General features: G+C 46.8%; 1 protein-coding gene across 1 annotated transcript in view; it reads right to left on the minus strand.

Moving 5' to 3' along the window:
• LOC139234823 (collagen alpha-1(XXIII) chain-like) overlaps positions 1-1,042 on the minus strand; it is a 123,884-nt gene extending 122,842 nt beyond the window's left edge. Inside the window, exon 1 of the mRNA XM_070865547.1 lies at positions 333-1,042. Coding sequence (XP_070721648.1) covers positions 333-614 — 282 coding nt within the window. The 5' untranslated portion in view covers positions 615-1,042. The remainder of the gene's footprint in view (positions 1-332) is intronic.
• Positions 1,043-21,777: the final 20,735 nt, after the last annotated feature.

Below are 21,777 nucleotides of genomic sequence, written 5' to 3' on the forward strand. Positions count from 1 at the left end.
TCGGTGGGAAATATGCATCAGCAGAAAGTTGAAGTATTAAGTGCTTTAAGTGCGAGCCAATTATAATACAATGGAACTTCAGACCATTCTCTGTATGCATAGTTGCAACAAATAGTTGGGCATGTGTTTTGGAAAAAGTTGCTGGAAAGCAAGAGTATTTGTTTAACTCCGCTTCAGGGGATTCGTGGGAAAGATTACCTTTATTCAAGAGCTGTAATTAAATATACAATTGCAATCACACTAACAACAAGTAAATGAGAAATTGCAATCAATAGTTGTAGTTTGATCGGAATTTTAACACTTATGCAGGCAGTTTCGCTTAAGGCACCAACCTCGTTCAGTAGCTGGTCAACTTTGTTAAAAATAGCCGGTTCCATTTGGTCCATTGAGAGCCAGGCGGATAAAACCTGTCTTTCTTCCTCCAAATGCGAGACGCGAGTTTGCAGGTCTGAGGTCCTGTATTGCAGCAGGGTGCAAAACCCGAGAGACGCGACTGACAGGAGGCAGCAGACCAGCCCCGAGCAATCCGGCCAGTGCCGCCAGCGCTTGGCTGTCTGAGAGGCTTTGCAGGTCCTTCGGCACGCCGGGCTAGGCCACTTCCCAGAGCCTTCCATCGCCGCTCCACTCACACACTCCCACCTCACCGAGCCCAGAGCCGCAGCACCAGCCCTGAACTCATGGGAGCGGATCCAAGGGAACTGGTCGGGAAAAGACAACACACACACACACACTGTATAGGTCCCCCGCCCGCCGGCCGGCCGCACTCTTCAGTGGGACTCAAGCAACACAGTTGGAGCCTCGAACTTCCCTTGAAGTGCCAGCCCTGGGCACAGACACGCTCAACACTCAGTGTTATCCACACATGTCAGATTGAGGCCAGCACTGAAACCATCCCGGCTACACAACACAGCACTGCCTGCTCGCGTTTATCAATGCTATTTGCAGCCACACGCCTGCTTAACATAATTTATTTATTTATTCAACGTGACAGGGCGGGTTTCAGGTCGGAACCTCTGCTTTGATCCTGAGTGTCGCGCCCCCTCCCTCCCCAAACCGATTATTTTGAACTGCAGGCAAGGATTTTTTTTCCCGACCGCCGGCAGAAAGCTCAGATGCTGCAGTCTGCTGGTGAAATGGACAAGGACTGACCTCCCCTCCCCACCACAGCGGTGCTGGGACACAGAAACCAGCAGAGCTGGAGTTCGCGAACTCAAATCAAAGTTCGAAGCGCCGCTTGCTGTGCCCCGGTGCCAAGCCTTGCTCCGTTCCGCACCATGAGGATCCAACACAAGCAGGAAACTTAACCGTTTGGCAGCTCGCTAACACGGACCCAAACGCACCTTCTCATTCGGCACCAATGAAGAACCGCCTGAAAGTCAATATTGAAAATCAATCAATGCAGTGCTTCCAAACCTTTGGCCTGAAAGTGACCCACATTGATTCGAGCTGGTATCGGTTCCATGTGCTGGCAGCTTGATTCAGCTCAGGTTTATTTGCGGTGGTTTTTCACCCAGTCCCCATGGCATGGGCTTCGGATGCCCACTGTAATATTTTATCGGAGACTCCATATCCCAAGGAGAGCTCTCAACTATCAGGAAAGGCTGAATAGACTGGGGAGAGCAGTCTGAGGAGTGACAATAGAGTCTTTAATTATGAAGAGGTTTGATAGGGTAGACGTGGGGAAGATGTTTCCACATGTGGGGGAGTGTAAAACTAGGGGCCATCAATATAAGACAGTCGCTAATAAATCCAACAGGGACTTTCCCAGAGTGCTGAGAATCTGGAACTCGCTGCCACATGGAATGTTTGAGGCGATTAGCATAGATGCATTTCCAGGGAAACTCCATAAACACATGAGGAAGAAAGGAATAGATTTCTGATAGGGTGAGATGGGGGAAGGTGAGAGGAGGCTGGTGTGCAGCATAAACGCCGACACCACCCTGTTGGGCTGAATGGCTTGTTTCGATGCTGTAACATTCTTTGTAAAATTGTTCAATTATAAACCTTAACATGATAAAACTGCTATTTTTCAGTTCATAAACAGCAATGACATTATCTGAATGATTGGCGATGTCTGCCTTTTTCTCTGTTCATTCATGCAGTGTCTGTACATTGGAAGGTGATACAGAACAACAAAACTTGTATTTATATCGCGCCTTTAATGTAATAAAATGTCCCCAGGTGCTTCACAGAAGTGTTAAGCAAAAAAACCTGACACCAAGCCACATAAGGAGATGTTAGCGCAGATGACCAAAAGCTTTATTGAAGAGGTAGGTTTTAATGAGCGTCTTAAAGGAGGAGAGAGAAGTGGAGAGGCAGAGAGGTTTAGGGAGAGAATTCCAGAGCTTAGGGCCTAGGCAGCTGAAGGCACGGCCACCAATGGTGGAGCAATTAAAATCGAGATGTTCAAAAGGCCAGAATAGGCGGAGCGTAGAGGTCTTGGGGGATTATAGGGCTGGCGGAGTTTAGTGCGATAGGGAGGGGCGAGGCCATGGAGAGATTTGAAAACAAGGATGAGAATTTTAAAATTGAGGTGTTGCTTATAACAACAACTTGTATTGATAGAGCACCTTTAACATAGTAAAATATCTCAAGGTGCTTCACAGCAGTGTTATAAGACAAAACAAATAAATTTGACACTGAGCCACATAAGAAGAAATTACATCAGAAAGCTTGGTCAAAGAGGTAGGTTTTAAGGAGCATCTTAAAAGAGGAAAGAGAGGCGGAGGGCTTTAGGGAGGAAGTTCCAGAGCTTGGGGCCCAAGCAGCTGAAGGCACAGCCACCAATGGTAGAGCGATTAAAATCAGGGATGCTCAAGAGGGCAGAATTTGAGGAACGCAGACATCCCTGGGCGTTGTGAGGTTGGAGGAGATTACAGAGATAGGGAGGGGCGAAACCATAGAGGGATTTGTAAAGAAGGATGAGAATTTTGAAATCGAGGCGTTGCTTAACTGGGAGCCAATGTAGGTCAGCGAGCACAGGGGTGATGGGTGAGTAAGGCTTGGTGCGAGTTAGGACACGGGCTGCCGAGTTCTGGATCACTTCTAGTTTACATAGGGTAGAATGTGGGAGGTCTGCTAGGAGTGCATTGGAGTAGTCAAGTCTAGAGGTAACAAAGGCATGGATGAGGGTTTCAGCAGCAGATGAGCTAAGGCAGGGGCAGAGACAGGCAATGTTACGGAGGTGGAAATAGGCGGTTTTAGTTATGCTGCGGATATGTGGTCGAAAGATCATTTCAGGGTCAAATATGACACCAAGGTTGTGAACAGTCTGGTTCAGCTTAATTGGAAGCTAATGTAGATCAGTAAGTCCATGATCAGATTAGCCATAGAAACATAGACATAGAAAATAGGTGCAGGAGTAGGCCATTCGGCCCTTCTAGCCTGCACCGCCATTCAATGAGTTCATGGCTGAACATTCAACTTCAGTACCCCATTCCTGCTTTCTCGCCATACCCCTTGATCCCCCTAGCAGTAAGGACCTCATCTAACTCCTTTTTGAATATATTTAGTGAATTGGCCTCAACAACTTTCTGTGGTAGAGAATTCCACAGGTTCACCACTCTCTGGGTGAAGAAGTTCCTCCGCATCTCGGTCCTAAATGGCTTACCCCTTATCCTTAGACTGTGACCCCTGGTTCTGGACTTCCCCAACATTGGGAACATTCTTCCTGCATCTAACCTGTCTAACCCCGTCAGAATTTTATATGTTTCTATGAGGTCCCCTCTCATTCTTCTGAACTCCAGTGAATACAAGCCCAGTTGATCCAGTCTTTCTTGATAGGTCAGTCCCGCCATCCCGGGAATCAGTCTGGTGAACCTTCGCTGCACTCCCTCAATAGCAAGAATGTCCTTCCTCAGGTTAGGAGACCAAAACTGTACACAATACTCCAGGTGTGGCCTCACCAATGCCCTGTACAACTGTAGCAACACCTCCCTGCCCCTGTACTCAAATCCCCTTGCTATGAAGGCCAACATGCCATTTGCTTTCTTAACCGCCTGCTGCACCTGCATGCCAACCTTCAATGACTGATGTACCATGACACCCAGGTCTCTTTGCACCTCCCCTTTTCCTAATCTGTCACCATTCAGATAATAGTCTGTCTCTCTGTTTTTACCACCAAAGTGGATAACCTCACATTTATCCACATTATACTTCATCTGCCATGCATTTGCCCACTCACCTAACCTATCCAAGTCGCTCTGCAGCCTCACAGCATCCTCCTCGCAGCTCACACTGCCACCCAACTTAGTGTCATCCGCAAATTTGGAGATACTACATTTAATCCCCTCATCTAAATCATTAATGTACAGTGTAAACAGCTGGGGCCCCAGCACAGAACCTTGCGGTACCCCACTAGTCACTGCCTGCCATTCTGAAAAGTACCCATTTACTCCTACTCTTTGCTTCCTGTCTGACAACCAGTTCTCAATCCATGTCAGTACACTACCCCCAATCCCATGTGCTCTAACTTTGCACATCAATCTCTTGTGTGGGACCTTGTCGAACGCCTTCTGAAAGTCCAAATATACCACATCAACTGGTTCTCCCTTATCCACTCTACTGGAAACATCCTCAAAAAATTCCAGAAGATTTGTCAAGCATGATTTCCCTTTCACAAATCCATGCTGACTTGGACCTATCATGTCACCTCTTTCCAAATGCACTGCTATGACATCCTTAATAATTGATTCCATCATTTTACCCACTACCGATGTCAGGCTGACCGGTCTATAATTCCCTGTTTTCTCTCTCCCTCCTTTTTTAAAAAGTGGGGTTACATTGGCTACCCTCCACTCCATAGGAACTGATCTTATTAAATGGTGCAGCAGGCTCGAGGGGCCAGGTGGCCTACTCCTGCTCCTATTTTTTGTGTTCTTATGGGAGATGGGTGAGCGGGACTTGGTGTGAGATCATCATCATAGGCAGTCCCTCAGAATCGAGGAAGACTTGCTTCCACTCCTAAAGTGAGTTCTTTGGTGGCTGAACAGTCCAACACGAGAGCCACAGACCCTGTCACAGGTGGGACAGATATTCGTCGGGGGAGGGGGGCGGTGGCATTGATTTACCACATGCTCCTTTCACTGCCTATGCCTGACCTCTTCACGCTCACAGAGTTGAGACTCGAAGAGCTTAACGCCCTCCCGGATGCACTTTCTCCACCTAGGGCGGTCTTTGGCCAGCGTCTCCCAGGTTTCAGTGGTGATGTCGCACTTCACCAGGGAGGCTTTGAGGGTGTCCTTGTAATGTTTCCGCTGCCTACCTTTGGCTCGTTTGCCATGAAGGAGCTCTGTGTAGAGTTTCGGGAGTCTCGTGTCTGGCATGCGAACTAAGTGGCCTGCCCAGCGAAGCTGATCGAGTGTGGTTAGTGCTTCAATGCTGGGGATGTTAGCCTGGGCGAGGACACTGATGTTGGTGCGTCTGTCCTCCCAGGGGATTTGCAGGATCTTGCGGCGACATCGTTGGTGATATATCTCCAGAGACTTGATGTGTCTTCTGTACATCGTCCATGCCTCTGATCCATACAGGAGGGTGGGTATTACTACAGCCCTGTAGACCATGAGCTTGATGGTAGGTTTGAGGGCCTGGTCTTCGAACACTCTTTTCCTCAGGTGGCCGAAGGCTGCACTGGAGGCGATGTTGAATCTCCGCATCAATGTCTGCCTTTGTTGACAAGAGGCTCCCGAGGTATGGGAAGTGGTCCACGTTGTCGAGGGCCGCACCGTGAATCTTGATGACTGGGGGACAGTGCTGTGCGGTGAGGACAGGCTGGTGGAGGACTTTTGTCTTACGGATGTTAAGCGTAAAGCCCATGCTTTAATATGCCTCGGTGAATACATCGACTATATCCTGGAGTTCAGCCTCAGAATGTGCGCAGACGCAGGCATCGCCCGCATACTGCAGCTCAACGACAGAGGTTGGGGTGATCTTGGACCTGGCCTGGAGGTGGCGTAGGTTAAACAGCTTCCCACTGGTTCTGTAGTTTAGTTCCACTCTAGCAGAGAGCTTATTGACAGCGAGGTGGAGCATGGCAGCGAGGAAGATTGAGAAGAGGGTTGGAGAGATGACGCAGCCCTGTTTGACCCCGGTCCAGACGTGGAATGGGTCTGTGATGGATCCGCTGGTATGGATCACGGCCTGCATATCATCGTGGAGTAGGCAAAGGATGTTGACAAACCTTTGGGGGCATCCAAAACGGAGGAGGATGCTCCATAAGCCCTCACAGTCGACATTGTCAAAGGTCTTTGTAAGATCGGAAAAGGCCATGTCTCAAGGCTGGCGCTGCTTCCTGCATTTTTCCTGCAGTTATGCTGCAAAGATCATGTTTGTTGTTCCCCGTAGGGGACAAAATCCGCACTGTGACTCCGGGAGGAGTTCCTCAGCCACAGGGAGAAGACGGTTGAGCAGGACTCTAGGGACAACCTTCCCATTGGTTGATAGCAGGGAAATTACCTTGTAGTTGCCGCAGTCGGATTTGTTCCACCTTTTTAAAGATGGTTACGATCACTGCATCTCTGAGATCACCCGGCATGCTCTCCTCCCTCCAAATGAGAGAGACGAGGTCGTGTATCCGCGCCAACAGCACCTTTCCGCCATATTTTAGCGCCTCAGCAGGAATTCCATCCGCACCCATAGCCTTGTTATTCTTGAGCTGCTTTATGGCTTTGCCTGCCTCGTGCAGTTTGGGGGTTTCACTGAGGTGGTGGCGGGTTGCATGCTGCGGGATGGAGTTGAGAACACTCGAGTCAAAGGCAGAGTCTCGATTGAGGAGATTTTCAAAGTGTTCTGTCCAGTGGGCCCTGAGCCTCGGTGTCCTTGATGAGTGTTTCCCCGTTCTTGGCAAGGAGTGGGTTGGGGTCTTGGGAGTTTGGACCGTAGGTGGCCTTGACTGCAATGAAGAAGTTTCACATGTCGTGGCTATCGGCTAGTTGTTGTATCACCTGTGCTTTCTCCATCCACCACCTGTTCTTTTGGTCCCGGGTTTTTTGTTGGACCTCAGCCTTGAGCCGTCTGTAACATTGCTTTGTAGCTCCCGAGTTGGGTTGTTGCTTGAGGCTCAGAAATGCGCTGCGCTTATGATCTATTAGTTCTTGGATCTCCTGATCGTTTTGAGTATAGGCGCAGGGAGGTCTTACTGCAGTTGCACAGGGCCTTGGTGAGGCCTCACCTGGAATATTGTGTTCAGTTTTGGTCTCCTAATCTGAGGAAGGATGTTCTTGCTATTGAGGGAGTGCAGTGAAGGTTCACCAGACTGATTCCCGGGATGGCAGGACTGACATATGAGGAGAGACTGGATCGACTGGGCCTGTATTCACTGGAGTTTAGAAGGATGAGAGGGGATCTCATAGAAACATATAAAATTCTGACGGGACTGGACAGGTTAGATGCAGGAAGAATGTTCCCGATGTTGGGAAAGTCCAGAACCAGGGGACATAGTCTAAGGATAAGGACTAAGCCATTTAGGACTGAGATGAGGAGAAACTTCTTCACTCAGAGAGTTGTTAACCTGTGGAATTCCCTACTGCAGAGAGTTGTTGATGCCAGTTAATTGGATATATTCAAGGGGGAGTTAGATAAGGCCCTTATGGCTAAAGGGATCAAGGGGTATGGAGAGAAAGCAGGAAAGGGGTACTGAGGTGAATGATCAGCCATGATCTTACTGAATGGTGGTACAGGCTCGAAGGGCCCAATGGCCTACTCCTGCACCTATTTTCTATGTTTCTAAACCAGTCCTAGTGTTTTCTGGTTGAGTAACCAAGTGTCTCTTCACAGGCACTGGTTATGGAGGCCTGGAGGGCAGACCAAGCGCTGTGGGCATTGAGCATCTCAGGGTCATCAAGGCACGCCAGATTGGCTGTGAGGCGCTAGCTGTATAGGGCTCTCTTAGTTGGGTCTTCAAGTGCCCCGGTATTAACTTTTTTGCAGCACTGCTTCTGCTGTCCCCTCTGCTTTGGGACTAGGTTAATGTTGATGATGGATCGGATTAGGCGATGGTCCGTCCAGCAGCCGTCAGCTCCTGTCATGGCGTGGGTGATGCGCATGTCCTTACAATCCCTGGCTCGGACGACAACATAGTCCAGCAGGTACCAGTGTTTGGAGTGAGGGTGTTGCCACAATGCCTTGTATTTGCCCCTCTGGCGGAACAGGGTGTTGGTGATGAGGAGTTCGTGTTCCAGTCATTTTGTCAGGAGTAGGGTGCCATGGGAGTTGGATTTCCCTACCTCCTCTCTGCCAATATGCGCGATAGCACACAGGTGGCAGAATTTTGGATGACCAAGTTTAAGGAGGGGAGAAGTAGGGAGGCCGGCCAGGAGTGCGATGGAATAGTCATCTTGGTACGAGAGTTTCGGCAGCAGTTTAGTTGAGGTAAGGGTGGAGACGGCCGATATTACGAATGTGGAAATGGGCAGTCTTAGTGATAGAACGGATATGAGGTAGAAAGCTCAATTCGTGATCAAACATGACAAGAAGGGGCAGATACCAAGCTGGCTTTGCTTGGAGTTCAGCACTGAAGCAAGCACTGAGCTGGTTTATAATTTTCCTGTATCAGTATGTTGTATACACATTCAGCAGCTATCAGCTCCCGACAGCTTCCTGTTAATTGATCAATTGAAGGATGAGCTCTCATAAGTCGGTTATACGACACTGGCGCACTCACGCGGCAGTGTTTCTCGGGTGTGAAGTCACCTCAAGATACTTAGGGAGGAAATGTGAGACCGCCATCAGCAAACAAACTCACAGCTGCTCCACTGGACCACCTGGGAACGTTCATTCTCCACAGAACATTACAGCACATTGTTTCTGCCATTCACACCCCAACCCCCTTCCCCATCCCTCCCCCCCACGTGTCTACATTGGTGTTTGTCTCCACATGAGCCACCTTGTCTAATCCCACTCCTGCTCACTTCCCGTGTTCCTATGCCATTTTTCAGGCAACTATCTTATTCCCTATTAAAAGAACTTACCGATTCTGCTCCAACAATGGATTGTACTGGAAAATCACACTTTCGAACCACTTTTTGTGTAAAGATTTTTTTTCCTACTTTAAATTTGTGGCCCCTATTTGCTGTCGAGTTGACCAGTGGAAACAATCTATCACTATTTACCTTACCATAATCCTTCACACCTCCCAAACTACCTAGAAGGACAAGGGCAGCAGGCACATGGGAACACCATCACCTGCAGGTTCCCGTCCAAGCCATCCTGACTTGGAAACATATCAATCATTCCTTTAACGTCACTGGATCAAAATCCTGGAACTCCCTCCCTAACAGCACCGTGGGAGCACCGTCACCACACGGACTGCAGCGGTTCAAGGCGGCGGCTCACCACCACCTTCTCAAGGGTAATTAGGGATGGTGGAAGCTGTGCTTCCTCTCCATGGCAGGAAAGAACCTGGTCATCAGGAGTGAGGTGCTCTCGGGGTTGCTACACGCGGCACAGGTCTGGCCCATCCCTCGCTCCTGTGCCGCGGCAGTCACCCGGGCCGTCTTCCACTTTGTCTGGAGGTCCAAAATGGAACATGTACAAATCTCTGGACAGTGGATGAAAGGATGTTCCGAACGTGGCCCTCATCCTGATGGCCACCTTTGTGTGCGGCTGCATCAAGCTGTGCACAGACCCCCGGTACGCAAACACCAAGTGTCACTACGTGCTGAGGTTCTACCTGTCCCCTTTGTTGCGAAGGATGGGCCTGGCCATGCTGCCGCGAAACACCCCCACCAGCTGGACCATGCCTGCCCACCTGTCCTCTGTGGAAAAGTTTTTCACAAAAAACCCCTTTGACCACAAGGCCATAAAACAGTGGTCAGCACGTAACGTCCTGGACGCCCTACGAAAGGAGAGGGTGGACCCTGACAGGTGGTTCCCTGAGCGGTCTGTCTAACTCGTTTGGCAGAACGTCTCATTGCCAGAGCTGTCACACAAGCACCAAGACGTAGCTTGGTTGGCGGTGAGGAGGGCCTTATCCATCAGAGCGTTCATGCACAGCCGACATCTCAGCAGCATGGCACGGTGCCCCCGAGTTGGCTGCGGGGCGGACGAGACTGTCACCCATATCCTTCAGGATTGCGCCTTCGCAAGGCAGGTGTGGAAAAAGATGCAGTGGTTGCTGTCGAGGTTCATCCCGAGCAGCTCCGTAACACAGGACTCAGTACAAAACTCCCCTCGGGCCGTACTTGTAACTTCTTTTTTGTGTACATGGAGCACCATGGTCTGTAAACACCTGTGTAGTGCCATGTACACCTGTTTCGTGATGCACGTTGGAAAGGAAAAGTGTAAATGTACCGTCACCCATTCCGTGTACTGTATAGTGACACATGTAATGTAATTTGTTGAATGTACTACAAGGTATCCCGTATTGTACCGAATTGTACTTGAACTGAAAAGCAAGGAAATGTATCGAACGGAACTGCCGGCCGTCAGCACCCAAATGTAATATATGGGATTGCTGACCGCAGCTAAATGTACTGAACTGCTTTTGAATATACTGTATAAATTTTTATATGAATAAAGTATATTTTGAAATAAAAAATAAATAAATAAATGCCGGCCTTGGCAGTGAGATACCACATGCTGAGTCAGAAGGTCGTGGATTCAAGTCCCACTCCAGAGACTTGAACACAAAAATCTAGGCTGACGCTCCCAGTGCAGTACTGAGGGAGTGCTGCACTGTCGAAGGTGCCTTCTTTCGGATGAGATGTTAAACTGAGGCCCTGTCTGCTCTCTCAGGTGGATGTAAAAGATCCTATGGCCACTATTTTGAAGAAGTGCAGGGTAGTTATCTCCAGTGTCCTGGCCAAAATTTATCCCCTCAATCAACATAAAAAAACAGATTATCTGTCCATTATCACATTGCTTTGAGTGCTTTGTAGGAGCTTTGAGTGCAAATTAGCTGCTGTGTTTCCTACATTACAATAATGACTACACTTCAAAAGGTACTTCATTGACTGTAAAGCGCTTTAGGATGTCTGGTGGTCGTGAAAGGCACTATATAAATGCAAGTTTGTCTTTCTACTATCATTAATGGCCTGTATACATTAAGGTTTCTCTTCTGCTCTACTCCATTTAAAATCTCACTATTTAAGGTGTACTTTCTTTTCATATTCTTACTTCCAAATCTTTTTTGTACTTTGAACATTTACCATTTTTTGCCTATCTTTCTGACCTACAGTTTTCTTCATGCCTTCCTACAGTTTTTCACAATCTTAATCACAAATTGCTATACCTCCCCCATATTTGGTTCCATCAATATTGTTCCCCCAATTCCAAGCCCAGGTCCTTTAGCAAATAAAAGTAGTCTTTGATATGCCACACAGCACACGCCTCCAGTCCATACAGCTTTATATACACCATATGGGTCGAATTGAAAAATAAAAAAGGGGCGATCACACTGCTGGGAGTGTATAATCGACCCCCAAACAGTGGTAGGGAGATAGAGGAGCAAATATGCTGTGAAGTCTGAAAACCATAGGGTAGTAATAGTAGGGGATTTTAACTATCCAAATATTGATTGGGACAAAGTTAGTGTGAAGGGTATAGAGGGTGCGGAATTCTTGAAATGCATCCAAGAGAACTTTTTTAGTCAGTATGTAGCAAGCCCAACACGAGAGGGGGCGGTCTTGGATTTAGTTTTGGGGAATGAAGCTGGGCAGGGTGAAGGGGTATTAGTGGGGGAGCATTTGGGTGCCAGTAACCATAATACAGTCAAATTCAAGTTGGTTATGGATAAGGACAAGAATAGGTCTGGAATAAAAGTTCCGAATTGGGGAAAAGCTAATTTTGCTAAATTGAGTGATTTGGCCATAGTGGACTGGAAACATCTACTTGTGGGTAAATCAGTGTCAGAACAGTGGGAGGCATTCAAGGAGGAGATCCGAAAGGTTCAGGCCAACCAAAGAAAAAGGCTGGGAAAAATAATTCTAGGGCCCTCGGATGTCTAGGGACTTACAGGGGAGGATTAAGAAAAAAAGGGGCGCTTACGTCACATATCAACGGCTGGATACTTTAGAATCTTTAGAGGAATATAGAAAGGTAACAGGTAAAATTAAAAAGGATATTAGGAATGCTAAGAGGGAGCACGAGAAATTCTTGGCCAGTAAAATTAAAGAAAACCCTAAGATGTTCTATAAATATATTAAGAGTAAGAGGGTAACTAAGGAAAGGGTAGGGCCTATTAGAGACCATGAGGGTAATCTTTGTGAGGAGGCAGTACATGTTGGTAGGGTTCTTAACGAATACTTTGCATCTGTTTTCACAAAGGAAAGAGGTAATGCAGATACTGCTATAGAGGAGAAGTGTGATATTCTGGATGAAATAAATATAGTGAGAGAGGAAGTATTAAGGAGTTTAGCAGCTTTGAAAGTAGATAAGTCCCCAGGCCCAGATGAAATGCATCCCAGGTTGTTGAGCGAAATAAAAGAGGAAATAGTAGAGGCCTTGACCATCATTTTCCAGTCCTCTTTGGATATGGGCATGGAGAACTCCTAATGTAGTACCCTTGTTTAAGAAGGGAAAAAGAGATAGGCTAAGTAATTACAGGCCTGTCAGCCTAACGTCAGTGGGAGGAAAATTATTGGAAAAAATCCTGAAAGACAGGATAACTCTGCATTTGGATAGGCAAGGATTAATTAGGGACAGCCAGCATGGATTTGTTAAGGGAAGATCGTGTTTGACTAACCTGATTGAATTTTTTGAAGAGATAACCAAGAGGGTCGATGAGGTTAGTGCATACAATGTAGTATATATGGACTTTAGCAAGGCTTTTGATAAGGTCCCACATGGTAGACTGGTCATGAAGGGAAGGTTAAAGCCCATGGGATACAGGGCAAAGCGGCAAGTTGGATCCAAAATTGGCTTGGAGTAGGAAGCAAAGGGTAATGATTGATGGATGTTTTTGTGACTGGAAGGATGTTTCCAGTGGGGTTCCGCAGGGCTCAGTACTGGGTCCCTTGCTTTTTGTGCTATATATCGACAATTTAGATTTGAATATAGGGAGTATGATTAAGAAGTTTGCAGACAACACTAAAATTGGCTGTGTGGTTGATAATGAAGAGGAAAGTCATGGGCTGCAGGAGGATATCAATCTACTGGTCAGGTGGGCAGATGGAATTTAATTCAGAGAAGTGTGAGGTGATGCACTTTTGGAGGGCTAATAAGGAAAGGTATACACATTAAGCAGTAGGCCACTTAATAGTGTAGATGAACACAGAGTCCTTGGAGTGCTTGTCCACAGATCCCTGAAAGTAGCAGGCCAGGTGGATAAGGTGGTTAAGAAGGCATATGGAATGCTTGCCTTTATTGGCCAAGGCATAGAATATAAAAGCAGGGAGGTTATGCTTAAATTGTATAATACTTTGGTTAGGCCACAGTTGGAGTACTGCGTGCAGTTCTGGTCACCGTATTATAGGAAGGACGTGATTGCACTAGAGAGGGTGCAGAGGAGATTTACTAGGATGCTGCCTGGAATGGAGAATCTTAGTTATGAGAACAGATTGGATAGGCTGGGATTGTTCTCATTGGAACAGAGCAGGTTGAGAGGCGACCTCATCGAGGTGTACAAAATATTGAGGGGCCTGGACATAATGAATAGTAAGGGTCTATTTCCATTGGTGGAGGGGGCTATTACGAGGAAGCACAGTTTTAAGGTGGTTGGTGGAAGGTTTAGAGGATATTTGGAGGGGGGGCTTCTTTACGCAGAGGGTTGTGGGGATCTGGAACTCATTGCCTGGAAGAGTGGTGGATGCAGAAACCCTCACAACTTTTAAGAGATGGTTGGATGGGCACTTAAAGTGCAGTAACCTGCAGGGTTATAGACCTAGAGCTGGTAATTGGGATTAGACTGGATGACCTTTTGTTGGATGGTGCAGATATAATGGTAAGTACTGCAGGGAATAGAATACGGCCAGGGTGATCTCCTGGACTAGTTTTGATTGCCTGGATGGGTCGGAGGGGAATTTTCCCATATTTTTTCTCCCTAAATTGGCCTGGGTTTTTACTCTGGTTTTTGCCTCTCCCAGGAGATCACCTGGCTCCAGTTGGGGTGGTGTGTAGAATGTTTTAGTATAAGGGGTGTTGCTGTGGTGTGAGGCGGACTGGTTGGGCTGGGTGCTCTTTGCCTTTCCGTCGTTGTTCATAGGTTTATATGTAACCTTCAGGGCTGCTGACTGAGGGCCGTGCGGCTCTTTGTCGGCCGGCGTGGACACGATGGGCCGAAATGGCCTCCTTCTGCGCTTTAACTTTCTATGTTTCCATGTTTCTATTTTATTCTCACCTTTACTTTCACTTATGTTCCCCTATATATATGGCCACATTCCCTTTAGTTTCATGTGTCATTATCTTTGCTCAAAGTTCTATGTGGTAACTTATCAAATGCTTTTTGAAAATCAATATTAATCATATTTACTGCAGTTCCTTTATCTGTCCTCCCTGTTAGATCATCAAACAATTCTGAAAGGTTTGTGAAGCACAACCTACCTTTTCGTGAAATCCATGTTGACTGGCCCTGATTAACCTACTTTTGTCTAAGTCCAATTTGATCTAGTATTATGGACTCCTAGATGTTTATCAATGACTGAACTAAGAGGCCTATAATTTCCTGACTTATCCCTGTTTCCTTTGTTGAATAGGGGAGTCACATTTGTCATCCTACAGTGCTTCGACACCATTTCCCGTTCCAGTTGGCTCTCTGATAGTATTTCGAAGGCAATGAGTGGAACACTCTACAAAAGTAGAAGAAAATGTGCGGAGCTCTCTTCTTCCTGAAAATAAATTAATATGGGAGAGCTTGAGTCACATTGCTCTACGCACATAGCAGTCGGAGACCAATACCTGTGGGATAACAATACCCAGACATTCCAAGGATATCTTTGATCTTGTACACAGCGACTGGGAGCAAAACAATCTTACCTTAATATAATATGAGGAAGAATACTGATGATGAAAATACATTGGTGCATCATAGGTCAGACTCGTGCTCCTTTTCACAATTAACATTTATTGGGAATGGTCCCAACTCTATTTAGAGCCTCACAAATAGATCATGAACTTTTAACCCCATAAACCCCAAGTTTCTGAATTATGTTGTTCTACACCACAAGAGACTGCAGATATCACATTGATTTGCAGTAGTTGCAGGAGCATTGCAGCACCAAAGATATTGTGTAAGCAGAAACTGGCAATGGAGCAGTTCTGATGCAGATCCCCAATAGGACGGGAGTTATTTGTGCTGTTTGAACTTTGTGATTTTCTCTGGTGATGGGGTTGTGGAAGATTGAGACCAGTCCCTTAGTATCATGGCAGGAAGCAAGCTTGTACAATCAAGTTGTACTATAGCACGTAATTCAAAGTGTGGTGAAGTCTGGTTTTATTTTAACTTCTGAAACCCGAGAACACTACATATGGATATATTATATTAGAATCCTAGAAAATCTTAATTGTATTTCATTCTGATTTTCCCCTGCAGGGTAATTTATGGTCATGAATTAGGAGTAGGGGTCAGGTCCAAGCTTCTGTAGAATTACCAGCAACTGTTCTCTATGGTTACCTTGAAGAGAGCAATGTGAGACAATCTGAGGGTGAATACTCTGATTGCACAAGGCACTTTATAACAAGGCACCCATTGAAGAACCTGTACAAGTTATGCAAATCTCAGCAAACAGATTTGATTCTTAGATGTCCCTTAGCCCAAAGAAACAACCATCTATCTGATTCTGATGTATTCAAGATCCTAAAGAGTGTAGACAAGGTAAATGGCAATAAGTTTAACAGAGTCACAGATCCCACAACAAGGCACAGCCTCAAACTTAAAGGGAGGGTGAATGGACAGGTTAGATTTAGCTACTCTATGCAGAGAGAGCTCAGTGTATGGAATGAGTCATCGAGAGAGGCAATGAGAGTTGATTGTATAAACAAATTCACGAGGGAGTTGGATAACTTCCTGGAGAACGTTTAATAGATGGATATGAGAGGTGTTATGGGATACAATATTTTCTTGATACTGGGACTGGACAGAAGGGCCACAATAGTTTTTTTCCAACATTCCAAATGCCATTGTACCAGCAGTTACCAAAAGACATGCAGATTGTCTTCCACACCATCTTAGCACAGTAACTATAAATTCAACAGTTATTTATAAGCAACTCACTACGCAGAAAAGTACAGAAAACAATTTTTCATATTCTGCTCCATGATTACAGCCTCTGTTGATAGCTACTTGCATAATAACAACCAGGGTGGTGCAAATCTCCAACAGCCTGTAGCAAAAAACTACTCAGATTATTTCTATTCCTGTGCGTTGGGAGTGTAACATGTGGCAGAGTGGAGATTAAACAGTATAGAATTTGAAGCCCTTTCATAAGAACATATCTGGTAAGATTACGCTCCTCTTAGCAATCGTTTTCCTAGCTGTCCCAGTGTATTACTGTTAACCCATAAAGTACAGAAAATCCTTTCAAATCATGTACATGATTTCTGACATCCAAACAGCTCAAACATAATTTTCAATAATTAAGGCAATGTAATATCGTCATTGTGAGTGCTGTTTCCTTCATTTGATTGAACAAAGTTGGGCACTGTGACAAAATGGCCATGTTCAGGACACGCGATCTTGAAATTATAAGTGCTGCAGCACAGTGGGACCTGGGGGTACTCGTGCATGAAACACAAAAGGTTAGTATGCAGGTACAGCAACTGATCAGGAAGGCTAATGGGATCTTGGCCTTTATTGCAAAGGGGATAGAGTATAAAATCAGGGAAGTCTTGCTACAGTTTGCAGGATATTGGTGAGGCCACACCTGGAGAACTGCGTGCAGTTTTGATTTCCATATTTACGAAAGGATATACTTGCTTTGGAGATAGTTCAGAGAAGGTTCACAAGATTGATTCCGGGGATGAGGGGGTTGACTTATGAGGAAAGGTTGAGTAGGTTGGGCCTCTACTCATTGGAATTCAGAAGAATGAGAGGTTATCTTATCGAAACGTATAAGATTATGAGGGGGCTTGACAAGGTGGATGCAGAGAGGATGTTTCCACTGATAGGGGAGACTAGAACGAGAAGGCATGATCTTAGAATAAAGGTCCAACCATTTAAAACTGAGATGAGAAGGAATTTCTTCTCTCAGAGGGTTGTAAATCTGTGGAATTCGCTGCCTCAGATAGCTGTGGAAGCCGGGACATTGAATAAATGTAAGACAGTGAGAGACAGCTTCTTAACCGATAAGGGATTAAGGGGTTATGGAGAGCGGGCAGGGAAGTGAAGCTGAGTCCATGATCGGATCAGCCATGATCGTATTAAATGGCGGAGCAGGCTCGAGGGGCTGCATGGCCTACTCCTGCTCATATTTCTTATGTTCTTAAGTTCTAATGAGCCAATTTGTTAATGTCATCAATGAAATTCTCGTTCAAATGAATGAATCCCAAGTTGAGCATTTTGACATGAAGTCCAAGCCCACCGACCCAATGTGATGGGGATAGGTCAGGTGAGACAGCAAGAGTAGGGTCTAGGTTAGTCCCTACATCACATCTAAACCAGCAACGCCGCCTCTATCAGCGGTCCATAGATACTTGGACAGCTTGTCCTCTGTTTGGAAACGAATGCCAGGTCCAACTAGAAGCATACATTAATCTTTTGGATTTAAATCTCCTGAGGGTTGTAGGACGAGTTTTCCTCCATCTGATTTCAACATATGTTAACAAGTCCTTAACGAAAATCGTGTTCCTTCTTCTGTGTGTTTGTTATTTGCCTTTCAGCACATAACCTTTGGGAGGAATGTTCAAAATGGTGAGAATTATGATTTTGTTGCTCGTAACTCCATGAGGAAAATGTTGTGTATCTGTAAAGCATGCACTGCCATGTTCCGCCAGCTGGGAGTGCATCCCCTGAAGTCCCAAGGGATCCCAGCATCCATTGGGAGCACTGTATATAAGCCGGCCCCGATGGCCTGTTAATCACTCTGGAATATCTTAATAAAGACTGAGGTCACTGTTACTTTAACCTCCCTGTGTGCAGTCTCTTCTGTGTGAGGAACACAACAACTGGCGACGAGTACACGTATCCAAGGCAACGATGCAGCAAACTGTGGGCATCCTGGAGAAGTTCTCGGAGGGTGAGGACTGGGAAGCCTATGTCGAACGGTTAGACCAGTACTTTGTAGCCAACGAGCTGGACAGAGAAGGAAGCGCTGCAAAAAGGAGAGTGCTCCTCCTCACGGTCTGCGGGGCACCGACCTACAGCCTCATGAAGAATCTTCTGGCTCTGGTGAAACCCACAAATAAGTTGTATGAGGAGCTGTGTACACTGGTTCGGGAGCATCTTAACCCGAGGGAGAGCGTGCTGATGGCGAGGTATCGGTTCTTCACGTGCCAGCGATCTGAAGGTCAGGAAGTGGCGAGCTACGTCGCCGAGCTAAGGCGACTTGCAGGACAATGTGAGTTTGATGGCTACCTGGAGCAAATGCTCAGAGACTGTTTTGTACTGGGCACTGGCCATGAGACCATCCTACAAAAAATTTTGACTGTAGAGATGCCACCCTCAGTAAGGCCACTGCGATAGCACAGGCGTTTATGTCCACCAGTGATAACACCAAACAAATCTCTCAGCACACAAGTGCTAACAATGTTCATAAATTAACTGGAACTGTGTTTGCGAGCAGAAATGTACAGGGCAGAAACCACGAGTCTGCAATTGCCAGCAGGCCTCAGGTGACCCAGATGACTGAGAGTCCCCAACAAAGGATGAATGCAAGGCAATTCACACCTTGTTGGCGTTGTGGAGGCTTCCATTCAGCCTATTCATGCCGCTTCAAAGGGTATGTTTGCAAGAGCTGTGGAACAATGGGGCATGTCCTACGAGCTTGCAGATGAGCTACAAGCTCTGCAAAACTTGCTAACCACCACGTAGCAGAGGAAGATCGGTCCATGGTGGATCAAAGCAATTTCGAGCCTCAGAGAGAGGAGGCAGATGCTGAAGTACACGTGGTGCACTCATTTTCGACGAAATGTCCACCTGTAATGCTAAATGTAAAATTGAATGGCTTACCCATAGACATGGAACTGGACACTGGCGCTAGCCAATCCATCATGAGTAAAAGGATGTTTGAGAGACTGTGGTGCAACAAGGCACTCAGACCAGCCCTGAGCCCCATCCACACGAAACTGAGAACGTACACCAAAGAGCTTATCACTGTCCTGGGCAGCGCCATGATCAAGGTCACGTACGAGGGCACGGTGTACAAATTGTCACTCTGGATTGTCCCGGGTGATGGCCTCACACTGCTTGGAAGGAGCTGGCTGGGCAAAATCCGCTGGAACTAGGATGACATCACACGTCGATGATGTCATGTACCCAGGTTCTTAACAAATTTCCTTCCCTTTTTGAGCCAGGCATTGGAAACCTTTCCGGGGCGAAGGTGCGGATCCCACTTGGTCCCAGAGGCACGACCCATTCACCACAAGGTGCGAGCGGTACCTCACATGATGAGGGAGAGACTGGAAATCAAGCTGGACAGGCTACAACGCGAGGGCATCATCTCCCCAGTGGAATTCAGCGAGTGGGCCAGCCCGATTGTTCCAGTACTCAAAAGTGAAGGATTTGCGGCGATTATAAAGTAACTATTCATCGTTTCTCGCTACAGGACCAATACCCGCTACTTAAGGCAGCCGACCTATTTGCGACACTGGCAAGAGGCAAGACGTTCGCCAAGCTCGACCTGACTTCGGCCTACATGACGTAGGAGCTGGAGGAGTCTTTGAAGGGCCTCACCTGCATCAACACGCACAAGGGACTGATCATCTACAACAGATGCCCATTTGGAATTCGGTCGGCTGCAGCGATCTTCCAGAGAAACATGGAGAGCCTACTCAAGTCGGTACCACGCATGGTGGTTTTTCAGGACGACATATTGGTCACGGGTTCGGACACTGTCGAGCACCTACAAAACCTAGAGGAGGTCCTCCAGCGACTGGATCGCGTAGAGCTGCGGCTGAAGAGGTCAAAATGTGTCTTCATGGCAACAGAAGTGGAGTTTTTGGGGAGAATGCGGCGGACGGCATTCGGCCCACAGATGCCAAGACAGAGGCTATCAGGAACGCGCCCAGGCCACAGAACGTCACGGAGCTGCGGTCGTTCCTGGGACTCATCAACTATTTTGGTAACTTCCTACTGGGGTTAAGCACCCTCTTAGAGCCCCTACATGTGTTATTGCGTAAAGATGAGAACTGGATATGGGGAAAAAAACGAGTAATTGCTTTTGAGAAAGCCAGAAACATTTTATGCTCCAACAAGCTGCTTGTATTGTATAACCTGTGTAAAAGACTTGTGCTAGCATGTGATGCGTCGTACGGAGTCGGGTGTGTATTACAACAAGCTAACGTTGCGGGGAAGTTGCAAGCCTCCAGGAGCTTGTCTAAGGCCAAGAGGGCCTACAGCATGATTGAGAAAGAGACATTAGCGTGTGTGTTCGGGGTAAAGAAAATGCATTGTTTGGCCTCAAATTTGAGCTGGAAACCGATCACAAGCCCCTCATATCCCTGTTCGCTAAAAACAAGGGGATAAATACTAATGCCTCAGCCCGCATACAAAGGTGGGCACTCGCGCTATCAGCGTATGACTATACCATCCGCCACAGGCCAGGCACCGAGAACTGTGTGGATGCTCTCAGTCGGCTACCATTGCCCACCATGGGGATGGAAATGGCGCAAACTGCAAACTTGTTGATGGTCATGGAAGCGTTTGAAAATGATAAATCACCTGTCACGGCCCGCCAGATTAGGACTTGGACCAGCCAAGCTCCTCTGCTGTCCCTCGTAAAAAAACTATGTACTGCGTGGGAGCTGGGCCAGCATCCCCGTTGAAATGCAAGAGCTAATCAAGCCATTCCAGTGGCGAAACGTAGGTCCCCTGCAGTCAGAATCAGGGGAAGTCATAACGGGGAACAAAGAAATGGCGGACCAATTGAATAAGTACTTTGGTTCGGTATTCACGAAGGAGGACACAAACAACCTTCCGGTTATAAAAGGGGTCAGGGGGTCTAGTAAGGAGGAGGAACTGAGGGAAATCCTTATTAGCCGGGAAATTGTGTTGGGGAAATTGATGGGATTGAAGGCCGATAAATCCCCAGGGCCTGATGGACTGCATCCCAGAGTACTTAAGGAGGTGGCCTTGGAAATAGTGGATGCATTGACAGTCATTTTCCAACATTCCATTGACTCTGGATCAGTTCCTATAGAGTGGAGGGTAGCCAATGTAACCCCACTTTTTAAAAAAGGAGGGAGAGAGAAAACAGGGAATTATAGACCGGTCAGCCTAACATCGCTAGTGGGTAAAATGATGGAATCAATTATTAAGGATGTCATAGCAGTGCATTTGGAAAGAGGTGACATGATAGGTCCAAGTCAACATGGATTTGTGAAAAGGAAATCATGCTTGACAAATCTTCTGGAATTTTTTGAGGATGTTTCCAGTAGAGTGGACAAGGGAGAACCAGTTGATGTGGTATATTTGGACTTTCAGAAGGCGTTCGACAAGGTCCCACACAAGAGATTGATGTGCAAAGTTAGAGCACTTGGGATTGGGGGTATTGTGCTGACATGGATTGAGAACTAGTTGTCAGACAGGAAGAGTAGGAGTAAATGGATACTTTTCAGAATGGCAGGCAGTGACTAGTGGGGTACCGCAAGGTTCTGTGCTGGGGCCCCAGCTGTTTACATTGTACATTAATGATTTAGATGAGGGGATTAAATGTAGTATCTCCAAATTTGCGGATAACGCTAAGTTGGGTG

This window comes from Pristiophorus japonicus, chromosome 22 (genome assembly GCF_044704955.1).
Source record: "Pristiophorus japonicus isolate sPriJap1 chromosome 22, sPriJap1.hap1, whole genome shotgun sequence".
In the NCBI taxonomy this organism is placed as follows: domain Eukaryota; kingdom Metazoa; phylum Chordata; class Chondrichthyes; family Pristiophoridae; genus Pristiophorus; species Pristiophorus japonicus.